Source organism: Bos indicus, chromosome X (assembly GCF_029378745.1).
Source record: "Bos indicus isolate NIAB-ARS_2022 breed Sahiwal x Tharparkar chromosome X, NIAB-ARS_B.indTharparkar_mat_pri_1.0, whole genome shotgun sequence".
Taxonomy (NCBI): Eukaryota; Metazoa; Chordata; class Mammalia; order Artiodactyla; family Bovidae; genus Bos; species Bos indicus.
The window spans coordinates 120,758,665-120,777,012 of NC_091789.1; the positions used below are offsets into that span (position 1 = coordinate 120,758,665).

General features: G+C 38.3%; 1 protein-coding gene across 5 annotated transcripts in view; it reads right to left on the reverse strand.

Moving 5' to 3' along the window:
• The window catches only part of GK (glycerol kinase), a 77,340-nt gene that overhangs the window by 36,267 nt on the left and 22,725 nt on the right, over positions 1–18,348 (reverse strand). For 2 of the 5 annotated variants that reach the window (XM_070784067.1, XM_070784070.1), the window contains exons 5-10: positions 11,388–11,471; positions 7,577–7,653; positions 4,905–5,042; positions 2,715–2,824; positions 2,029–2,095; positions 898–915 (exon numbers count right to left, since the gene is read on the reverse strand). In XM_070784067.1, coding sequence (XP_070640168.1) covers positions 898–915; positions 2,029–2,095; positions 2,715–2,824; positions 4,905–5,042; positions 7,577–7,653; positions 11,388–11,471 — 494 coding nt within the window. The remainder of the gene's footprint in view (positions 1–897; positions 916–2,028; positions 2,096–2,714; positions 2,825–4,904; positions 5,043–7,576; positions 7,654–11,387; positions 11,472–18,348) is intronic. The other 3 variants (XM_070784068.1, XM_070784069.1, XM_070784071.1) reach the window with 3 other exon arrangements.

The window sequence follows — 18,348 nt, forward strand, 5'->3', positions numbered from 1 at the left end:
AGGAAGAGTACCAAACAAAAGCTTTCACCTGACCTTTCAGCCTGCCATTTCTCTGGGAGCTTTGGGTTCCCCCTCTATGATAGTGAGGGGAAGAAGAGAAGCCACCTCACACAGCTATGGTTAGGAAGTAAGAGCATGCATGTGGAAACCATTCACAAATTAGAAAATACCCACTAGATAGTGGGGTGATATTTTATTTCTTTTATGCTTTTGGGTTAGTCCAAGACCTTTTATTTACTGTATATATTCTTGGACAATCTGAACCTGGCTTATAAGTGAAAGTGAATCAGGAAACCTAGAGACTGGATATGTAAGGTATTCAGATACTGGAAGAAGTCTTTGCTTACACTATTCAAGTTATTATCAAACTACCAGCAGAATCTACTATGTGCGGTCAGGCACGGAAAGCGCTCTTTTTTCTTTACAGGGAGGGGGTCCCTGGAGGATTCCTGGGAATATTCTCTGGTGAAGCATGCAGAAAAAGTGACAGTGCATTTCCAACTAACTGGTCTGAAAGGTTGGGCAAGATGTCATTTAAGAGACACAGAGAACATATAAAAACTATACCTCATTTCCCTATTATGCTACAGCCCAAAAGCACATCACAACCATACTTTGTAATAGGGTCCATCAGAATTTCTCATTTCAGAAAACTATCTTAGTCTTTTATTTTGAAACATCACTCCTAGTTTTATGGAGGACTTAAAAAGAAACAAATAAGATTATGTTTTAATAACAACTAAAGCTTCATTAGAGCTTATAATAATTTGGAGGGTCATGGAAGAGTCTGGATTAATTTGCTGAGTAAATGGATTTCTGCTTATCTAAAACTAAATGGAAATGCACTGTATCTTTTCCAAATGAACGGGTAGCATCATTGGTGGGCAACCTACTCACCGGGCTATGAGAGATTTTCTATAGTCAGCAAGGGGGAGAGAGGGGGACAGAAGGATAATATTTTAAATGCAAGAGAAAACTAGGCCAGTTAAATGTTTTTTCAACCATCCTCTGAAACTGTTTCTCAAGAACAGTTTTTTTTCCTCTGACCCAAGTCAGTTTATAGGTAGCTATGAAATTATCGAAGCACTTTTAAACTGTAGATAAGCAATGATTATGCTTCCCTTAAAAAATTCCATGTTGCCTTAAAAAGGCTTTATTATAAATGAAACACTTAAGACTTCTTGCTTAAGCTTTAACCAGAACACTCGGGTATTGTAGTGTATTAAGTCTGTAAGTAGACTAATATTTTTTATGAAATGTCCAAACATTAATTTTTGGTAATTAATCATAGACTTTTCTTAATTTTTACCATACGTTCTAGATTTTTGAGCTTAAACACCAGTTTAAATCATCCTAGAGGTTTTCATTCCTGGTGTGTAATCAGAAATACTCAGCGATGCTATGTGTAATTTGTGCTTAGACTACTTCTTCTGTGGGTTTCAATGAAAGCAACAGTAAAAATGCCCAAGATGAAAACCAGTTTAATTAACAATCACAAATCAGAACAGACTCTTTGCTTTCAGCTTCTCTGCTAAAGTTTTGTTCAGGCTGACAAAGAATCTGAGACATGGTCTGGCCATTAAAGGAGATTCAACAGGAAAAAGAATGCCACTAAAATGTGAAGAGACATTCCTATAAATTAAAAGCAGGCAATGCAACTACTAAACAGTTATTTGGATTAAAAGAAGAAACTGGCTCAAATCTTCCCTTATCACCTACCGCAATTAGATTATCTCATCAATACTTTAAAATACTCAAAGAAAAGCCAATAAAGTTCATAGTATATAAAGTTTTATATGTAGTTTTATATAAAGTATACATAAAACAAATTGGCAAGAAGGACTCAAGAATTTGAAGTTATAAAACTATTTAGACAATATTAAGTTCTTATTTTACATACTGCCAACATTCATAAAAAATTCATGGGTCTCAAAATATAAAACATAACACAACTGACTTTTGAATTCTGTATAGGAAGGTTTTTATTAAGATAAAAATTAAATTAAAAAAATTTCTTTTTCTTTTTACCATTAGGCCATAGATCTCTGAAGAACTCCGGACATTTGGAAGAATTTTCATTGGAATTTCAAAAAATCTAAAAAAAAAAAAACAGTAAAATAAGATTGGGTATATAATACTATTTTAAGTAAACATCTAGAAACATTTATATGAATTTAAAGGCATGCAAACAAAAATTTAAAATGGGCATATTTGAGAGTTGAGTTAAATGGGAAGAAATAAATAAGCCAGCAGTAGGCTTAGATATTTAACACTCCTTACATAAAGAAATCAATACAAAAGCAAAAGTACACAAAAAACAAAGTACTTTTATAAAGGAACCTAATTTTCCTTGAAGAATAATTGAGACAATTACTTAATTTGGCCTGTTTATTATATATGCAGTAATAGTCTCTTACAGGGAGCCCAGTCTTGTGCTCTGATGACCCAGAGGGTGGGATGTGGTAGGGGAGGGAGGATCAAGAGGGAAGGTGTATATATACATATTCGCATTGTTGTATGGCAGAAACCAACACAACATTGTAAAGCGATTATCCTCCAATTAGAAAAAAAAAAAGTATACAACATAGACTTGTATATTGTAGTTAAATATCAACAAAGTTTGGTGCTCCACTGACAACCTGAAAATAATTAAGATTTAGGTTATCAACAGGCAACAAATTAGAAAACTATTCTGAGGGCAAAACACAACTCACTCGCAGAGCTCTTTATCCCATTCCAAAGAATGGATGTTGAAAAGCATTGTCCTGCTTGCATTTGTTACATCTGTACAATGGACCCCTCCACTGGCTCCTCCTGTCAAGCTCTGGACAGAAGAAAATGACATGTTAAATCTGTACTTATTTGCAATTTAATTTCTACTTTGTCAAGAGCCAGAATCTGTTGCAGAGCCCATACAGCAAGAGAATGAAACATTTCAATTACTTCATCTTCTAGTGTTCTTTGGTATCCAACAGAAATACAATGTAACAGAACCACATTGACCCACACATGTAATTGGATATTTTCTAGTTGCTACAATTAAAAAGCATAAAGAAGCAGGTGAAATGAATAATACTGTAAGTTTTATTTATTATATTATATTAATATATTCAAAATATCCTTTCAACGTATGAAATTATTACTAAGACATTTTATCTTCTTTTTTGTATTAACTCTTTGAAATGCAGTGTATATTTTACACTCATGCACACCTCAATTCAGACCTGCTGCATTTCAAGTGCTCCATGGCCATATATGGTCAAGTGGCCATCATAGTAGACAGCAGTTCTAGTTGATGGTTAACGAAAACAAAAAAATCAGTTTTGCTTTCATCCTCTTATCTTTGGAAGATGCAGAGTCTTATTAAATTTGATGTGCTTACCTCTTGGGATGTTATGGACCTGTGTTGCTCCTGTTCTTGTTGTATGTGTGCATGTGTGTGTGTGTGTGTGTGTGCGTGTGTGCCAGTTTTGAAGTAACAATTCTCACCGGGCTGCACTGCACTGATCCAAGCACCTATCCTGAAAGCAGAGCTTTAAACTCTCTAATGTTAATACCCTTGGACCTGAACTACAAGGACTGCTGCTTTCTTTTATGTAGAAGCAGTGAGAAGTAAGAAAGGAACACAAGTGCAGCAATGGCATCATGTGGGAACAGGGGAGGAAGGGGACAGCTCAGTGTGCTCCCTCGAGTGTCCTGCAGCTCACAGTTCAACATACTGCCTTACTCTGGCTCCAGGCAATGGTGAGAACTATTGTCCGAGTTATTTCAACTGTGACTAAAACATATGAAAGCTGCTGGCCATGAACACAAAGCAGAGCGTGCCCTGGCCAAGACAGGGAGGGCTGGGGAAGGCGCCACTTCCTGATAGAGGGTTTTGTCTGATCTGTTCTGTGGATCTGGCAAGTGACAAGAGGGGCAATGTTCCTTTAACGTTTCCCTGAATGTTGAAAAAAATAATAATCCCACGCTTACAGAAGTGTTTGCAAATGAAATTATATGTCTGGGATTTGTTTTAAAATTATCCATGGGGAGAAGGAGTGAGTATAGTGGGAACAAGTTTGGCCATAGCCAATGACTGTAGCTGACTCATTATTCTAGAGGTTCATGGCACTATTCCCTCCATGTTTTGGGTGTATTTGAAAATACCCTTGAAAATAACTGAGAATAAGAAAGGCAGGGAGATAAGGAGAGGGAGGGAAGAGAAGATATGTATGTATCTGGGAAATGTTTGTTTCTACTCATTCATGTTCAGTTTAGGGAAGATTATATAACAGAAATTTCCACTATGATTTTTCATATCGTGGCCTAATTGAGTAATAGACAGCTATGTTATGTTGAAAGCAAATGCTAAAAAGTAGTCCCAGGTGTATTACCATGTTAAATAGTAGAAAATAGAAGAGATAATTTCTTCTAAGAAATGGCTAGTGGAAAAGAAGTACAGTTAACCCTTGTACAACACAGGTTCAAACTGTGCTGGCGTGCTTATATGTAGATTTTTAAAATAAAAACTATAGTATTATACAATCTGTAAATACAGACTGCTAACTATCTCTGGTGGGTCCTAGAGCCAGTCCTCTGCATGTACCAAAGGAGTGAATAATAGGCAAGGGATACAGGCAACTGAAATTTACTACTTGATAATTACCTAAATTAGTTATGCTAAAGGTAACAGACATGAGATATGGTTTTGGCAATCATCCTTCATTTTTACTGAAACAAGGCAAGAAAAAAATCAAAAGGAAGTAGCCAAAAATGCCTCTCAAATGACAGCTGAAATTTTCTGCTATTTCTTGAGTGGTTTTTCTTAATGATGTTGCCAACTAAAAAGTTTGAAACTCTCCATAGAAAAAAGATAAGCAATTTAAAAATGTTTTCCATACATACATGATTTTTAAACATACCCAAATAAGCCATGAATCAATGGTCCCAAAAAGAGCTCTATCTTCTTCAACGGCCTTTTGAACTTTTCTCACATTGTCAAGGAGCCAACGAAGCTTCACCGCACTGAAATAAGTGCTAAGTGGAAGGCCTGTCTTGGACTAAATACAGTTATGACATTCAGCCAGCAAATGAAACTCATAACAGCTTAAAATAAAACACCAAATCAAAAAGGTCAACAAATTACAAAATATGCAATGACCCTAAAGGCAATCTCAAAGTATTATGGATAAAAAGCACTTTTCCTATCTCGTGGCACAGGAAAGCATGTTCATGAACAAAAATCAGAGGGATATGTTTGCAGTTCAAAGAGCATCCATGTAGCCAGATAAAGAGAAAATTAAATGACACATGCCCTGAAACCTAGATAGCTCAGCCACAGATGTTAACATTTGTGATAAGTTAGTATTACACACAGAACCTAGTCCAAAACCCTGCCTTTTATTTTATATTCAGTGAAATTAATATTTAAAACTATTAAAAATCAGAGAGTGCAAGTTTATCAGTTCATAAACTAATGACCACAATCAGAAGATTGTTTTAAGATAGATAAGACTTAACAAAAACAATATATTTGTGTGCTAAAAATATAATAAATACATAGTCAAACACACATACATATTCAAATAACATAAAATTGGTGGACAATAGAGCTCAAAGACACGCCAGATGAAAGCAACCCAAAGTTATTCTATTTAAGAAAGTAGTTGCCAGTTGAAATACAGTGTTGTACACATGAAACTTATATGATTTTACAAACCAGTGTTACTTCAATTAATTTAAATAGTGTGTGTGTGTGTATATATAAAGATTGAGTTTGCATAAATTCCACAAATACATTCAACAAAGGGAAGGTTAACTGAATAAAGGATAGAGGGTAAAAATGAAACACAGGTTTCCTTGAGAATGGATCCAGTACAATTCATTTTAGTTAGCATATTAAACACTATATTTAGAAGGGCTGGTGAAAGTGATTAAAAAAATACATCAAAATAATGCAACTATCTTTTCCTTCTCAATCCCCATTCTCATTTAGCACCTCATCTAACTGCAGGAAGTGATCCTTTTTCCTTCTCACCTCCCATGGATATGCGTAGTAAAAAATCTCTATTTAACACTGTAATGCAACCTTGTAAGTTAAGAATCTTAGCTCACAGTTTACTGTGAAAAGATCCATGCTCAAAAATTATAATAGAAATGACATATGGGCTTTAGAAATAATAGAAATAACATATGCTTCTTTCATTTGAGGGACCAAGGGTCATCCCACAAACCAAAGAGAAAGGTAGCATATTAAAAAGCAGAGACATTACTTTGCCAACATATGTCTGTCTAGTCAAAGCTATGGTTTTTGCAGTAGTCATGTGTGGATGTGAAAGTTGGACTATAAGGAAAGCTGAGCACTGAAGAATTGATGCTTTTGAACTGTGGTGTTGGAGAAGACTCTTGAGAGTCCCTTGGACTGCAAGGAGATCCAACCAGTTCATCTTAAAGGAGATCAGTCCTGGGTGTTCATTGGTAGGACTGATGTTGAAGCTGAAACTCCAACCCTTTGGTCACCTGATGCAAAGAGCTGACACATTTGAAAAGACCCTGATGCTGGGAAAGATTGAGGGCAGGAGGAGAAGGGGACGACAGAGGATGAGATGGTTGGATGGCATCACCGACTCAATGGATATGAGAGTTGGTGATGGACAGGGAGGCCTGGCGTGTTGTGGTTCATGGGGTCGCAAAGAGTCGGACACAACTGAGCGACTGAACTGAACTGAACTGTGGCTCAGCTGGTAAAAAATCCGCCTGCAAGGCAGGAGACCTGGGTTCAATCCCTGGGTTGGGAAGATCCCAACCCAGAATGCAAAGGCTACCCACTCCAGTATTCTGGCCTGGAGAACTCCACAGACTGTATTAGTCCATGGGGTCGCAAAGAGTCAGACATGACTGAGTGACTTTCACTTTCACACTTTCACTTTCAGAATCAACAACCACAAGAAACTACCATTTAAGAGTCCCACTGACAAATATAAAGGGAATAAACCAAAAGCCTCAAACAAACAAACAAACCAAAATCAAACAAACAAAAAACTCTGGAATTTCCTTTTGGATACTAGGAGAACTTGACCTTGCTAACAAAAGTACCTCACCTGTTTTAAAATTTTTCTCCCTGTTTGTCTGAAGAGAGATCTATATAAGGACCGAAAACTAGGCAATTTTTTGGCATCTTCATATGAAGAAAATTGGAAGAGGAATTCACGGAAACGCTGGAGTGTATTCTACTTTCTCTCCCTGAGTCCAGATGCCTAAAACCTCAAAAGCACCCAGAACTTTCTTTGATGGATGGTGAAAAAGCAAGAGAGAAGGATCTGGAAAGCATGGTGGAATTATAGAAGCACTCCTTAGGGAGTATGGTTTAAGCCTCTGAGACACTTTATCATCCCCTCCAGCCTATTTATCTTGGAACATTATTTCTCCAATTCACCACAGAGCAAGGAAGACAGGTAATTATCTGTAGAGAAATATTCTATAAATTGTATTTAAATAACAATTGTGCAATAAGACAGAAAGCCTGGTGAAATCTCCAAGCTTTTTTTCTGTTAAACAAGAATTTTAATAGCATATTTTTGAAGAGATCTCTTACCTTGACAAAGTTATTATTTCCTGGGATTCTTTTACTAAGACTCTCAACAGTAGACTGGGTTCTTAGGTCAAGCCACACTATAGATCAAAACACAATAATAAATATGAAAAACTTGATTTTAAAAAAATCAGACCTTAATGAAATCACTGTCAAGGATAGGAGACCGATTAGTTTCTATAAGCAATTAAAATGCTGTAGCTTACCAAAGACAGAAATTAGAAAATTAGAAATGAATGGGCATATTGTTAGAAGAGAGGATAAATTTATGAGGGAGAACTTAAAGCTTTTATGCAAAATTATAGACCAAGTTAGGAGAATAATACATACCTTAGGGTGCTATTTTGTATCCTTTTTATAGAAAAAGATGAAAAACTGTTTTGGATATGGACTTTCTATGCATACACGAGTGCAGAAAAAAATCTAAATGCAAGGCAGGCTAGTTGCCAGGGCAAAATGCACAGCTCAGGATCACTGTACTAGGTATAAAAGGCTGTACCTTGGAAAAACTGGGTAGCAATTTGTGACAAAGTAGAGAACCTGACACTATTATAGAGGGAAAAAATTAGATTCATTTGCTTATGTACAGAATGCTTATATTAAACTCTTTCAAAGTAGACTAGAATCCGGAATCATTACACGAATCATTTAAAGGTCACCATTCTTTCTCCTTGCTAGAATATAAAGTAAACTCTCCACTTTAACAGATCAACCTTGTTTTTACTGAGTAACTATCACTCGCTTTCTGATCTCCCTAAGTAGGAAGTTGTGTTCTGATTTACAACAGAAGGCTTGAGAAAGAGAACGCATTAAAGGGTATACAAAGTAATTGTGAAAGATAAACAATAGTATCAGCTGAGCTTTATTTGTCAGATTTCAGTTCTGAACCAAACTTCTGTAACTTTGAATATGTGAGTGCTCACTCGATATTTTTAGGCACTGACTATGCTCAGATGCCTCCTGAAAACAGTCTATTTAAAGGGCACCAGGAAGATCATGCATGCTTGTCTGCTGCCCATGTGAGTGCTGGCTGTTATTGTCTAGTTTGGCTCACCCTTAACTATACTATGCCTTTCTCTTCATTTAAAAACCAGTTACTTCCTGTTGTGGATTTTAATCAATTCTTTTTAATTACTTAAAGCATTATTTCCCTTGAGGGCAGTCTGTGCTTGATTTTGATGGTGGCTACTTTGCAGGAGAACTGAATCAGGGACTTCAGGATACTATACTGCTGTGGTCCCCAATCTTCTTGGCACCAAGGACTGGTTTTGTGGAAGACAATTTGTTCCAGGACCAGGGAGGAGGAGAGGGGTGATGATTCAAGTGCAGTAGGGTTCGAGCTCCTACGAGAATCTAATGCTGTTGTTGATCTGACAGAGGCAGTAATGTGAGGGATGGAGAGCAGCTGTAAATACAGGTGAAGCTTTGCTTGCTTGCTTGCCCTCCATTCACCTCCTGTTATGTGGCCCAGTTCCTAACTGGTCATGGACCAGTACTGATCCACGGCCTGGGGGTTGGGGACCCCTGCTATACTGGTTTCCAAAGTAAAAAACAAGGCTCTTCATCACCAAGGAAACAGGAGGCAAAGAGGAAGCCCATGGAAATACACAGCCAAGCAGTGACCCCTGCTCTTTGCTGCCAGGCATCCATTCTTCTTGCTGCCGGGAGCCGTAGCTCTGATTCTCTTTAGGAAACCACCCCTCCTTCAACCTCAGCCTGAGATTCCACCCTACCCTCGGCTCTAGGATCTTGTCCCCAATGATTGGTTCGGGTGTAGTCAGATTAGCCTGCCTGAGATTTTTGTGCTTAGTCCGCAAGAGTCCCTGTTCTCAGCTCAGCTTGGGAGTGTGCAGCTGGGACCTGCTGCGCCCTGGAAGAGAGCTGAATCAGCCACAACTGGAGTCAACCTCAAAGAGACAGACTGGTGGGGGACCCAGGTGATACTGTCTGACCCAGGAATCAAACAGCCCCTGAACAAAACTACTCACAGAATTCCTGTTGTTTTTTTTTTTTTTCCCTTTATAACTTCATTTTAGTCGGGGCTGACTTTTCTATGACTTGCCCTGGGACGGATACAAGCCATTAGCAGAAGCCTCATGGAATCTCCAAGGTCTCCTGTGTCCAGGGAAAATGACAGTCTATCCACTTTGTCCACAGAGGCAGTGGTGTGTGACTGTGACCCAAGTGGACCTTCCTCATAGGCAAGCAACCCTAGCAGGTGTTAATGGCTGGACCAGAGTAGTTGGGCAAAGTAGAGGCATTCTAGAGAAAAGTTTTAAATCTGTGACAGGTAGAATTCACGAACACATCTCAGTCCTCCATGTTTCAAACTACAATGGGCTAGGGGTTTAAAATCAATGTAACTTTGATTACCTATGCAAAAAAAATGAAATAAGATGGGTTAGGATGGAAAATGTCAACATTCACTGAACTCAGCAGGATAAATATTGACTTATGAAACTTTGTTTTAGTTATGCTGGTTTGCTGAATCATGAGGTAAAATTTATTTTTTATCAAGGGACACTGCTCTAGGCTTTAGGCTTTTTTTGCTTACTGATTCAAAGCCTTCCAGATCAGCATTTTTCTATATTTTAATGGACATAAAAATTACTAGGGAGTTTAAAGATAAATCCCACTGCCAGAAATTCTAGGACAATAGGTCTGGGGAGGGGGCCCAGAAATTACACCTTTTAAATAAACATCCTCTCTTTAAGAAACACTGCGAGACTCAACAGCAGTGGTTCTGATCCAGAAAGCTCACCTGAACCACCTGGAAAACTTTGAAATCACACATCCTGGTCCCTACATCAGAGGATTCTTATTTTATTTTTTTCCTTTTGTGGCCATGCTGCATGGCATGTGGGATCTCAGTTCCCCAACCAGGGAAATGAACCCGCGCCCCCTGCAGTAGAAGTGTGGAGTCTTAACCACCAGGGAAGTCCCTGCATTGTAGGAATCTGGTTGCGAGTCCAGGCAAGGAGAGCCTGAGTCCTCCTACCTGTGTTATTCCGTGTTCTGCTCAAGCTTGAGTACCCCTTTTTTAGGGCATGTTCTTTAGGACACTGAATTTGTTCCAATTGTTAATTTCAAAACAAAACTAGACACACACTGATGATCAAGTGGCTCTGTGACTCTATTGCTCTTGGACAAGGACTACTTAAGTTAACGGGGCACCATCCTCCTCCCTTAAAAGCTTCGAAGTACCCACAGTACTGGTATCTGGTACCAGTATCTGGTATCCACAGAATGAACCAAAGAGAGTCAAAACACTGGAGGTGAAATCTACATTTTTGACTTTGCCGCCAACAAGCTATGTGACTCAAGCAAGTCTCATTTCCCTTTAGGACTTGGGTTTCCAGAATATAAAATAAGGCAGTTTAGACTAGCTGGTCTCAGAAGTCCCTCTCCTTCCATTATCCCATGATCACAGAAGGCTGGCAGAATTTTTGTTTTTATAACTCGAGTATAAAGTGATTAGAATACATGGAATGAATTAGTAAAACTGCCAAAGAGGAAAATGTCAGTGGTTGGTACACTACCAAGCAATACACAAATGCTTGAAATTAATTGAATTAAGAACAAAGGAAAATTAGAAAACTCATTAAAGGAGCTAAGATGGCAGAATTACATGAGCAGAATAAGAGACCAAAAGCCAAAGAGAAGATCCCGAGCAGGAGGACTAAGCCCCATGTGGAGGTAATCTCTGAGAACAATCAGAAGAGGTGCTAGATCCAGAACCAACAGCAGCAGTCAATTTTCCCCAACACGTCGGAGTTGGAAGCTGGGGTGCGAGCAAGAGCCAGAGCACCAATACCTGAGGAAGCGCCAGCAGCTGGAACTGAAGAGCCAGAGGGAACAACGGCAGCTGGATCTGAAGGACCAGGAGAAACTGGAGCAGCTGGAGCATTAGGAGAAATAATGGCAATTCATGCTAGAGATGGCCAGGTTCAAGGTTTGCGTTCTCTTCCTGACCATTTAGGACATGTTGGCTCACATGGGCAAGTTCATCAATGAACAGTCTTCTACCCATTTGAGTGTATAAAAAGGTAAGGAAGAGACGTGGAGCAGAAGGGGAACAGAGGCTGTCCAGTCAGTCTCTGGTTCAATAGCATTTCCGGCTGGACAAAGATCAGGTCAATTCCTGCCTCTTGTTCAGATGACTCTTCCCTACCTGGCCACACAGTCTGCGTCCCAGTTAGGAAAGTGGCTCAGTTGGTTATTGACTGCTGACCCAACTGCAGAACTGAAATGCTGTGTGATGCAGTGAGTGAGTGCATCACTAGGGGATGTATGAGTGGAATGTTAAGGGAACTGCTAGTCTCTGCAGAAGTGGGCAGGGCATCCATAGGAAAACAAGTGGCTTTGGGAAGGCAGTGCCCCAGGAAAGCACTTCCCTGGAAGGGTGGCAGGAGGTAAAGTCCACAGAAAGCAACAGCATGTCTAGAGGGAACAGGGAATTGCTCAGTCCCAAAGTGATTCAGAAAAACATCAGAAGGAAAACAGAGTCCAGAACACCATACAGCCTGTTTCTAGAAAACACGTCCCTTACTTAGACTAAATAAACTGGATTTAAATGGTTCTCACCATCAAATGAATAGGTTCCAAAAACCCAACTTGGGTGACCTGGAATTTGTCTTTGTATTAAATGAAGTCATATCCAATATATGTCTCATAGATTTAGTTTGTTCTGAAAAACAAAGTTTTAAGAGTAAAGAAAAATGCAGTTGCCTCAAAGCCCATGGGTCAAGGTTAATTGAGTGATGTAGTAAAGAGTATAGGGTAAGAAACCTGTTTTAGAATATTTAGAAATTTGAATCAGTTTTGGGAACAACAGAAGGGAAATGTACCAAAGTAGGGTGGGGGGACCACACTAGAGATCATCTAAATTATTTTCAGTTGACTAGAAGCAAAGGCAAATAATACAGCTCCTAGGGATGGTTTGCTATGAGGTGCTACTAGCCTGACAGTGAGATAAGGTAAGGCCACAGGTTATGGAAGAACTAAGCAAGGACTGCTGACAGTTACACTCAATGTTATTGGGTTGCTTTCCCCACAATGGACATTAAATCTAGGAAACTAGATTTAACTGCTATGTGTTATGGTAATTAGCTAAAAGTTAAGCTATTCTAATTAAGCTGGGCATGAGGTCATTTGTAAAGGGGAAGAGACTGTCCCTCAGCTGATGACATTTTCTGAAATCAGGTGGGGACCAAAAGAAAAATGGCGAGTTGGGGGAGGGGCGGTGAATGAAAACATGTATGTCAAAATTTGGGGGCTAAAACCTATTTCAGCTTTTAGGTGTATAAATGTCAAGATGCCAATGGCTGACGTGGGTGCATGTGAGCCCTGGTAGGCTCTGCGTTTCCCCTAAGAAAGAACACCTGCTGTTTAAACCAGCCATTTCATCTGGCGTTCCTGGACTGAAAAGGTCATCAGCCAATTCAGAATAGTGGCCACATTCTGAACACTTACTGAAGCCTGATAGTCTGCTAGGCATTGTTTTAAGTGTCCCATGTGTATTAATTCATTGATCCTCAAGCCTATGAGGGCTGCTTTTAATTTCTCCAGCTTAATCACTCAGGAAACAGGCACAGAATGGCAGTAAGTGGAAAAGGCAGAATTTGAACCCAGAGTCTGAGTCCAGAATTAAATCTCTGTGATATAGATGTAACCAAGAAGAAGTCATAGCCTTAAATAGAATATGAAAAAACATAGGTCCAAGTTGAACTCTAATTTAGATTCTTTTTGTTTAAACTGGCAGAATTGAGGAATCCAAGCACCACAAAATATGGCAGTATTTCTTTACCCAGGATTGAAGGAGATGTAAGGCATTCAAAGCACTATGTAACAACAGATATGACAAAACGAAAAATAAGTGGATTGTGACAGAGTGGAATACTCCATATTTTAACAAAAAATAACAACCTGCTCCCTTCCCAAGAAAAACAATACAATACAAAACCACACCTTTGTTGTTTAAGACCAAGCCTGCTTAGGAGTTTTAGGAGGTTTGCCAGCTATGGTTTTCTTTCATGTTGATACTCTGAAACATATCCCAGTTCCCAAAAAGATAAAAGAATGGAGCTTATCAAGTTTCCTTCAGATTTCAACAGATGACTAGCCAGATTTAATCATTGGCCTGGGGTGAACTAATATGCAAAAATTTTTTAAAAAGGCAAAGGGAATGACCAATGTCTAAAACTGTCACTCTCTGCATAAAGAGTCATGTGTCACAGGAAACTTTAAATCCAGTACCTTAGAAAAAATGTTTGTAATACCATTTAAAGAAGGAATAATGGCTGAGAGACACATGATTTTTATTGGTGGTTTTCTGTAATATACTACAGGGCTCACATCAGTGACTCTGGCCTCCCTGGATATTAGTCCTTACCATGAATAATATTTTGACATTAAATCATGAATTGTGTTCGACAGAAAGCTACCACGATGAGGGTCCTATTGTACTTGGCTTGCCGTGCGCACCAAGCAACTTCAGCAGTGAGTGACGAAACTTAGCTGAGAAGTGGGGAAAGAGCCAGGCCATCTGAGTCAAGCCAGAATGTTTCCCCAGCAGCATCAGTGAAATATGTATATGAATTTGCAAAAATATCAGTTGCTTCAAGCCTTCCCCCACTCAACATCTGAACTACCTGTGGAGCTTTGTGCTTCTTTATCGGTTTAGTCTGTGGTACATTTGTCAATATAAACCTCCTTTTCAATACTATTAAGAAGACAGCAAAGCCTGTAGACCACTAAAAAAAAAAAAGGTGGTTCTGGAAGGAAAAGGCTTAGAAAAATGGTGGGGAGAGGAGTGGAGGGAATTCTTTGGAAAATATTGATGAAGATAATGCTGAGAGGGAGAGAGGAAAGTCAGAGGGATGAGGAAAACGAAAGACAGGCGAGAGAAGGCAGAGGCCTGCTTCAGATCCAGGGCCACAAAGCTGCTGCAATCCACCTGTGAGACCATCACGGTAAACGGCTGCATCATGCCACAGGGACTAGGAAGGAGGGATGTGTTTTTATCTCCACCTTGGGTACCATACCAATGTTCACCTCGCCAATCACAGAACTAACATAGAAACGCTAAGACAATATGAAGCTTCTGAAACAGACCATCTGTGCCTCAATAGATACCTTTGCATGTTTTTTTATCTCATAAGCATACCGTTAGAAAAGATGTCAAATGACAAACACACCCTAATGACAAGGAAGAACAAATAGCCTGTCTTGGTCTTCAGTGTCTTCCCCAAGCCTGTTTCATGTCCACTAATAGGACCCCAAATTTCTCCTCTCTGTTATTGTACAGGGGCTGAGTGAGTAGATTACCTATCCAGGACCTCATAAAAATGGTGACATAGTAAAAAGCAATTAAAAAAAGAAGACTGTCCCTCTCTTGTGCTTGCCTATAACAAATACTGTTCATCGGTTATATAATTTACTAAGTAAACAGAGAGAAAAATGAAGAAGCACAGGATAGGCATCGAGTTAGAAAAGGTTTACAAGAGGAAGGGACAAGGAAGGAAGAAAATATATAGATAGAGAAAGAGGGAAAAAGTTGAAAACCCACAGGCCATGATATAAATGAAGACAAAGAAGCTCAAAGACAAAAATATGTAAAAAGCTGATTCTGTTTTCATCAATTCCCTTTCATGTTGTTTCAAGATAAAGCTTCTAAAGATTTCATATTGTGTAGATATTCTCAACTGAAAACTTGCATGGACATATGCCACCTTAGTATTTCCTGGGTAGAAGAAAATTGGAGGCAGAATTTATCCTTGTCATGACTTAGTGGCATCTCCTCCCAGCTAATTACTCTCTGTCCTCCTTTTCTATTCTCTTTCCTTGTCTAGCCGCCAAATTTCTACCCCTAGCCTTCTGTGTCACCAAGGCAAGCATAGTAACTGCCTGGTTTGTCACTATCTGCCTAGGGGTCATCACAGTACCTGTCTACAGAAAGGCACTTAAACTTTAGTTGCATAAATTAATGTAACCTTCATTCTTATGGTGAATTCATCTATAATAAACTGAGACTATATTAACAACTTTTTTTTTTTTTTGGATGCACCACAAGGCACGCAGGGTCTTAGTTCCCTGACCAGGGATCAAACCTGCACCCCTTGCACTGGAAGCATGGAGTCTTACCCACTGGACCACCAGGGAAGTTCCTGTTATCAACTTTTAAGTCTACCTTTTGAACGATCTCTTTATAACAGAGCCACAAATTCTAATTGTCCAGAAATGAGCTTTAATTCCAAGTCCCATATTCAACTTGTCCAAGAAAGTCATTTTTCTCTCATGTTGGCACTCTTTAAATATTACTTAATTTCCTTCTGTTTCCTCAGGCTAAAAATCTTATAGCCGTGTTTTATTTTTGCTTCATGTTTATGCCCTATTCAATTTCCAAACATACCAGTTGTATCTTTCCTCTGAAAGGTCTGGCCAATTTGTCTCTCCAATCTTACTGTTCTAATCCCATCAGCTCATTAGCAGTTTCAATTAACTCCTTTGCTAGATTTTACTGAAGAGAGTAATCTTGTCCTTTTTAATATAATTACTTACATGGTAGGATTTAAATGCTTCCTATTTGTCCTTCCTGGTTCTATTCCTTTTTCTTTCCTTTCCTGCATTCTTTTTAAAAGTCATTCCATTTTCCCCCTTTATTATACATTATTTACTCTTTTACTGCTTAGCCTAGAGACTACAACATGCATCCTTGACAGTACTAGAACCACAAGACACTTTAACCTCATCTACTAAATATTCCTTTCATGTACTATTGTTGCCATGTAGTATTTAAAATTTTAATATATTTTGAATATCACAATACATTATTATTTTATACAGTCAAAATTCAGCTAGAATGACCTACATATTTTCTCTTTCTTGGCCTCTGTATTCCTCCTTGCATTGCTGAATTTCCACCTGAGAACATTTTTTTCCTTTTACCAGAAAAAAACTATTTAGTTTTTCTTTCAGTAGGGGTTTGCTTGTAATGATTTTTCTAAGTTTTGGTTTGTCATTGCCTTTATATTTTACCTTCATTTCTTAAGGATATTTTCACTAAATACAGAATTCTAGGTGAATATTATTTTCTTTTAGCACTTCAAAGATTTCATTCCGCTGTACTCTGTTTCCATTGAGAAATCAGCTAGAAGTTTTAGTGTTGCTCTCATCAAAGTCACATCCTCTGGCTACTTTAAAATTCTTTTTATCTTTAGGTCTCAGCCTGTGTTTGTGTATGGCTTTCTGTGTATATATCTTGCCTGGGGATTCACAGTGCTTCTTGAATTGGTGGCATATTTTTCAACAGTTTTGAAAAACTTTCCTCTCTCACTTTCCTTTTCTTCTGGGTCCCCAATTAAAAATATGTTGAATCTTCTTATCTTACTCTATATTTCTCTTACTTTTCTACATTTTCTAAACATTTGTGTGTCTGTGCCTCAGCTGCGTCTAATATAATGTAAAACTCATCAATGGAGTTTAATACCATTATAAAATTTCTATCCTTAAATTTCTAATTGTTTGCTAAGATTATCGATCTTCCCCATGAATTTCTTGAACATGCAGATCATGGTTAAAGTCTGATTAACTCTAGTATTAGGATTTCCTACGGGTCTGTTTGCAATGTCAGTTGTTTCTCTTGGTTTTCAGTCATTCTTGTTTTGAATACCTGATATTTTTTAAATAGAAAACTAGAAATTGTAGAAGAAAAAGGAATGAATAAACAAGCACATCACAGAAAGTCTTCCTGGCAAAATATTTACTGAAATCCTTCACTATAACTTCAACTAACCTAGTTGCATTATTTTAAAATGACACCTCAAAGTCCAAAGCTGCATTTCTACAATTCAAAGTTTACAGTTTAACAAGAACTTTCTGGTTTCTGTGAGTAGGCCCTTCCTTTCATAAGGGGGAAAACAAAAAGTAAAACCCTAACTAGTATAAAAAGTTGGCTAACATTCATCTGTGAAAGAATACTCTCTTAGTCACTAAAACTGTAATATTCTCCTTATATTCAAAATGAGCTGCTCATGAGAATGAGAAGAAAATAAAGACTCAAAAGAGGTACTTTGTCTAATAGGACCTTTGGCTGCAATTCTTTCACCTTTTCTTTGCATCTTTAGTTTTTTATCACCAGTACAGAAGACATACTAAATGCTTTCTTATAACACTGTAACATTAAACACCTTGATTTTTTATAAAGATTCTTTCCAAAGGATTCACGCTACTCTTACAAAACACTTTTTAAGCACATTTTCTGCTTGAATGTCACTTTTTCCAATCTATACTAAGGTAACTGCAAAGTAAAAATTGCTCACTCCATAAATCATTCCATCTCTGACAACTTCTATCTCCACTCCCCAACCCACAATCTGTTACTTTATTGACCAAAAAATGGTGCTTTTCTATTTGTGACAGAATGATGCCTTTTAGTGATTGTATATTTAGAACAAAATCTTCCTTTTAGTAAGTGAGAGTGTCATTCAGTGCTCAATTGTCATATGCTGCTAAGAGTGAGACTAAAATATACATGGTTATTTCCACTGAATAAAGCGTGATATCTAATGGTGGTATGTTTGAGATTCAGCCTTTCCACCCTGTGGACACAGCCACGTTTATAGCAAAAGGAGCTAAAATGATGAGATTTTTGTTTTCATAAGCTCAGTAGAGTCGATTCAAGTGCCTATATGGGAAGAACAAGTACACAAGTACTTTATGGAGAGGCAGACATGGGACTGGGAACATGTGTAATCTTGAGTTTTGAGGGGAGGAGG